Source organism: Papio anubis, chromosome X (genome assembly GCF_008728515.1).
Source record: "Papio anubis isolate 15944 chromosome X, Panubis1.0, whole genome shotgun sequence".
NCBI lineage: Eukaryota > Metazoa > Chordata > Mammalia > Primates > Cercopithecidae > Papio > Papio anubis.
Window position 1 is genome coordinate 13,354,648 of NC_044996.1, and position 6,000 is coordinate 13,360,647.

General features: G+C 48.2%; 1 protein-coding gene across 1 annotated transcript; it reads right to left on the reverse strand.

The window, feature by feature from the left end:
* Window positions 1-2,225: 2,225 nt before the first annotated feature.
* Window positions 2,226-3,682, reverse strand: LDOC1 (LDOC1 regulator of NFKB signaling). The gene has a single exon (XM_003918368.1). The coding sequence runs from the start codon at window positions 3,493-3,495 to the stop codon at window positions 3,055-3,057; it is 441 nt and encodes a 146-aa protein (XP_003918417.1). The 5' UTR covers window positions 3,496-3,682; the 3' UTR covers window positions 2,226-3,054.
* Between the last annotated feature and the right edge of the window lie 2,318 nt (window positions 3,683-6,000).

Consider the following 6,000-nt stretch of genomic DNA (forward strand, 5'->3'; position numbering starts at 1 on the left):
TAACCAGAATCTCACACTTTCCTTTTCTGCATCTCACAGCATAACCTGTTCGTCCATGATGCATGAAGGACATCACCTAACACATACACACACACACACACACACACACACACAGCACACACATACAGGGTCACAGCAAGCTCATGTGCACATGCACACATACTCAGGAAATGTACATTTCAGATCACAGAAGCTCCTTGGCCTAGTTCTCCCAGATGCCATTCAGATGCTGCCTCGGCATGGCATCCTTACTGACCCTCCCTTCCTCCACAGAACACATACTCATATGTCCTCAACTTCCACCCTAGAAAGGTCATTCCTAGATCTAATCACAGCCCAGATTCTCTTCCTGGCCCTTTCCTGTAACTAATCATTGAAGTTCTGGCCCAAGGCACAGTAAAAGTAGCAGACTGGACTAACTATGAAGGCAGAGATGACATTTTATTCAATGATGTTTCTATAACTCCACTCAGCATAACTGGGCCATAATCAGTTTGGAATAAATGATTTTTAGTCTCACTGGATCCTTTACCTTTTCGATCTTGCTCACTTTTCCCCATTTATCCCCAATTCAAGGCCTTTCTAGTCAGGAAGAAAGTGTAATTATCTGGCCTCACACATATTATGTCTCAAATATAAACTCTCTCTATTCCAAGGGTTTTTGTATATTTTCCAAGGAGACTGGGAGAAGTGATCAATGAATTCTAAATAACCAGGTGTCTCCTTGATTCAGATTTGGAGGCAGCAGCTCCCTGAAGAGCCCCAGATCTCATTTCCACCCAAGCCTTGGCCTCTTTTATTAAGTCATACTCACCCCTGTCCCCACCCTCCAGAAACAGCTATCCTAGGTGTGAGATATAATTCCTACCCTGAACTTTGCCTGTTCACCACGTAAACAGCTTTGTTTCTTGCTTCATATAAGACTTCATGAAGTAAATGGGGTCTTATCATGCTCTCATTTCCATTATCCCTGAACCTGCTCTGCTCCTCTTTACGCTGACATTTTCCTACTAAAGCCACGCTCAGAGCCAGAGACTTGCTTCCTGAGAATTCTGTCCCCAGGCCCAGGAGTAACAGCCCATGGTTTACTGAGTGCTCACCATGTAGCAGGGAAAGTTCTAAATGCTGCATGGGTATGATCTCATATAATCCACACCTATCAGGTGATTAATATGAAGCCCCATATCTCATTTAATCAACACTGAGGTTTACCAGTACAAATGAAATATCTTGCCTCAAAAGGCCTTAAACAGTAAGGAAATGTGTTATCTAAATTAATTAAAGGTTATAAAGTCAAGTTGCCTCCAGACATGGTACAATGAGGGAGGACATCTGGACAGATATAAATGAGAACTTTGAACCCTTCACATCCTCCTAAACCTTTCTAAGAGGTAGTCCTCTCAAATCCCCAACCAAGCTGCTCTGCATTAAACATTTCAATGACTTAACCTGGGGCAATGGCCTCACACAGGTAAAGTTTCTTCTCAGCAGCTACCCCCTTCACTGCTCTGAACCCTCCAGGCCCAGAGATCTCAGCATAGCCCCCAGATAGCAGTACAAAGTCTGATTTAAGAGATAACCAAGCATCTTGCTAATTTCCATAGGGAGGAGTCTGGGACACATCTATGAGTGGAAATTCTAAGGATGTCTGCCCAAGGAGGATGAAATGTTTGTTAAGATCAGGGTATATCTTTATGGATGCACTTGCCCAGGATCTGGGACTTAATGTTAGCCAGAGCACCTGTAAGTGACATGTTGGCTATTTGGAGTTTGAAAGTGACAATGTACTATGTTGGCTCTCTGGAGCCTGAACTCAACAGCTGCATATAGGCAATAAGGATTAAGGGGCAGAACTTCCCTGGCACAATATTAAGGAATCCAAAAGCTCAGAGAATTAGGAGAATACATATATATGTCCTGGTTTATGCCTGTTGTTATGGTCTAATTATTAATACTGCCCTCTTTGCCATCTGCTCAGCCAACTCTTACCCATGCCACCCTGGAGGACCCAGAGAACACACCCTTCGCCAGGGCTTTAAGAAATGCGTTGGTGAAGGAAGCATCAGAACCCTGACAAAGCCCTGAGGTAGCTGTCCCCAGCAGCCTGGAGTTGACAGCAGGGATTCCTAGGATTGGTTGTATTCCCTGATTTCCATGGGAATAACGGTAGTCACAGTGACAGTTCTAGAGGTCAGTGATAGCACTTAACTATTAAAAGACAATCATTTCGTTTTTTAGTGCTTGATATTTATTGAAAATAATGCCAATGCTTTTTCCAGGTAGTATTGAGGAGCTGGGCTGAGTGCTTGTTTGTTTTGTTTTTAGTACTATTTGTCCAAATGCATACATCTGTGGGACTGCTGCGATTTTGAAAGAAAAATGACAGCTGTGTAAAACCAGTGCATAGGAAAAAAGAAATATCAACAATTTGGCTGTCAGGCACACCGCGCCCCTGCAGCAATCTGGTATGGCAGGGGAGGACACTCGGAGTAGGTAGAAAACTAACCAGGCTGAATGACTGGCCTCTTCAGGGGTTGGTGAGCTGTCCAAATCAATGTCCGAAGAGGCAGAGCCAACTCTGGCATTTTCCAGGTTGGTCCTGATCTCGAAAGGCGGTAGTCTGTAGGTGGGATGTGGTGAGTGGATGTGAAGTGGCAGCATAGTTCTCTGGGCAGATGTAAGCCTGGCAGCAGGGCAGGTGGCAGCAGCAGGGCTATGGGTGGTCTGCGCAGTTTGTAACAGGGGCCTGGCCAATAGCTGGGGTTCAGGACACAGTTCAGATTAGCAGGGGAGGGATCCCCGGGATGGCCAGGGTAGATGACACTTCCAAGCACTTCCGAGTGAGTGAGGCTCCAGCCCCAACCCCAGCAGCAGGTAACTGGAGCGCTATTCCTGGAACAAAGACAAGCACTACGGAGAAATGAAGAAAGAGCAGACGGGCGCGGGTAGGGAAGGGGACCGGAGGGCAAGGGGGAGAGCAGTGGCTCCTGGCGGGGTGAGGGCTGCGGGGAGGGGGTGACGGCGTGCAGGGCCCTCCCCCCGAGGCCCGAGGGCCTAGTAATTATCCTCTTCGTCCTCGTCGTCGTCGTCTTCGTCGTCATCCCAGCCAAAGCACTGTTTCATCTCATCGAGGAAGGCTCGGTAATCACCTAGGATGGGGCTATCCATCTCGATGTAGGGCACCACCCACTCCTCGGCTTCCCCGGTGAGGAGACTGATTAGGAATGCCACCTTCATGGCGTCGTTGCAGAATCGGTTCTCGTTCACGAGCATGTAAGACGCTGTCTGCACGATAAACTCGGGGAGCCGGGAGCTCTCGCCATTAAACGTTTCGGGGAAGGGCACCGGGCAGCTCGGCGGACGTACCTGGCGCAGCAGGCTGGCCCTCTCGCACACCAGCAGCCGCAGCTGTTCCATGAGCTGGCTGTTCTCGATGGTCAGGGCGCGGTGCCGCATCAGGAGCGCGTGCAGCAGCAGCACCAGCTCATCCACCATTGCGAACAGCCTGGAAGGACAGGGCTCGGCTCGGTTCGGCTCGGCCAAGGTGCGCACGGAGGCCTCGCAGGAAGTGCGTGTCCACGGAGACGCTCGATGGCCAGGGGCTGGGGGCGGGGGGCGGTGCGCGCCGGGGTCCGGGAGGCTACGCAAGCTCCGCCCACGAGGCCATTCGGACGGATGGTGCGCCGGCGCGGCGCGGAAGGGGCGTGGCCAGACTGGGGGCCGCGGCTGCGTGGGGGCGTGGCCGGGATGGGAAGGGTTTAGACAAAGAGGGCGGGGCCAGGAAAAGGATGCACTGGGTCGCTGAACCACCGGCTTGTGGTAGGTCTCTAGGCGGGCAGTTAAAGGCTGGGGTAGGCTCCCCTAGCTCCTGGTTGTGGGGCCTGCGTTAGCAGAGGACCTGGCGAGCGCTGAATTTGGTCTCAGAGAAGGCAAATTTGTTCAAACTGAAAGGATTAGCCACCCTTCTACCTAGGCAACTCGCACAACTCAGTTGTTCCTTCGTGGGTCTGTGGCCACTAGATTCTCTTGGCGTGATGTTTTATTAACACATTTTCTTTGTTGTTTAAATCTCACTCAGAGAAGTATTGACACTGCTGGCTGCACTGTGGGACTCACACTTCCTTTTAGGATTATGAAGACCTTCAGGGGTTCCTGCCTTTCATGAAAAAGGCAGTATTTAAACAGTGACTTCTTTAGTAGGGGAATAATATGGTATACTCCCTTAAAACAAACAAACAAAAAAAACAAACCTAAGTAGCAGGATATAAAGAAGTTTTGCAAAATCAGCATCCAATAATCAATTGCAGGCATCCCACATATCTTTGATTCTCTATTTCTTGTCCTGCTATTAGTGCCTTTGGCCACTGGGTTTTATTCTGTACTTAAAAATGAACTGTTAAGATGTTTGTGTTTTTAAATAATTTTGTTTTTCTACTTTAAACGGATCCCTGATCCTAGAGCCGACAGGAATTGTTGGCTCTGCTTTCAAATATATTGCCAATTCAGTCATGACTTGTCATTTCTACCACTGCCACCCTGATCTCCAGCCTTTCTCACCCAGACTGCTGCAACTAATCACTTAGCTTTCACTCTTTTCTTCCTATAGTATATTCTCCATAGAGTAGCCACAGGAATCCTTTAAAACAAAAATTAGGGCCGGGCGCGGTGGCTCACGCCTGTAATCCTAGCACTTTGGGTGGCCGAGGAGGGCGGCTCACGAGTCAGGAGATCGAGATCATCCTGGCTAACAGGGTGAAACCCTGTCTCTACTAAAAATACAAAATATTAGCGGGGCGTGATGGCAGGTGCCTGTAGTTCCAGCTACTCAGGAGGCTAAGGCAGGAGAATCGCTTGAACCTGGGAGGCGGAGGTGGCAGTGAGCCGAGATAGCGCCAGCGCACTCCTCCAGCCTTGGTTGCCGAGCGAGACTCCATCTCTTAAAAAAAAAAAAAAACAGTTAGATCCCTTCACGCCCCTGCTCAAAATCCGCCAGTAGTTTCACCTCAGAATAAAGAGCAAAGTTGCAGCCAAGGCCTACAAGGCCCCTCCTTCTATCCTGTGCCTCTTCCCATTTTCTGCTGTGCTCTCATCACTGTCTTCCTTGCTGATTCTCACACCCATCAAGCAGTTCTGGCTTCATAGCCTTTGCACCTTCTATTCCTTCTCCTTTGCAAGGATGTCATCCCAGTTGGCTGCCTGACTCCTCCTGCTGCTTTCAGAGAGAACTTTTCTGACCACTGGACCTATCAGAGCACCCTGTTCTCTGCCACCAATCTGTAACCCTTTACTCTGCTTCATTTATCTACATAACATTTATTGTGCTACTAGCCACCATGTTGTATGTATATATAGGACTTTGCTCATCATCTGCTTCCATTTTAGAATATATAAGTCAAAGAAACACTGCTTTTGCTATCTGGTCTATCCCTAATGTCTAGATAAGTTCTGGCCCAGAGTAGAGGCTTCATTAATGTTTGGCGTGTAATATAATCTCAGAGTGCAGATGCTGAGATAAAAATTAGAGGTTGTGGCTGCACAAAGTGTTAAATAATACTCTTTAAATTGTTAAGTGTAAGGTTGGGCATGGTGGCTCATGCCTGTAATCCCAGCACTTTGGGAGGCCGAGGGGGGTGGATCACCTGAGGTCAGGAGTTCGAGACCAGGCTGACCAACATGGAGAAACCCCGTCTTTCCAAAAAATACAAAATCAGCCAGGTGTGGTGGCAGGTGCCTGTAATCCCAGCTACTTGGGAGACTGAGGCAGGAGAATCACTTGAACCCAGGAGGCAGAGGTTGCAGTGAGCCGAGATCACACTATTGCACTCCAGCCTGGGCAGCAAGAGCAAAACAACGTCTCAGAAAAAAGAAACAGGAAAAAAAAAAAATTGTTCAGTGTATTTTATCTCTGACCATGAATCAGTCTCATTGTGAAACAATGACTGATGTAATAAAACTGGCTGAATAGATTTTTAAAGAAGTTCAATTCAATCCTTTAGGATA

Bases quoted from the DNA above. Each gene is read 5' to 3' on its own strand.
- LDOC1 (XM_003918368.1), bottom strand. From the start codon at position 3,495: ATGGTGGATGAGCTGGTGCTGCTGCTGCACGCGCTCCTGATGCGGCAC.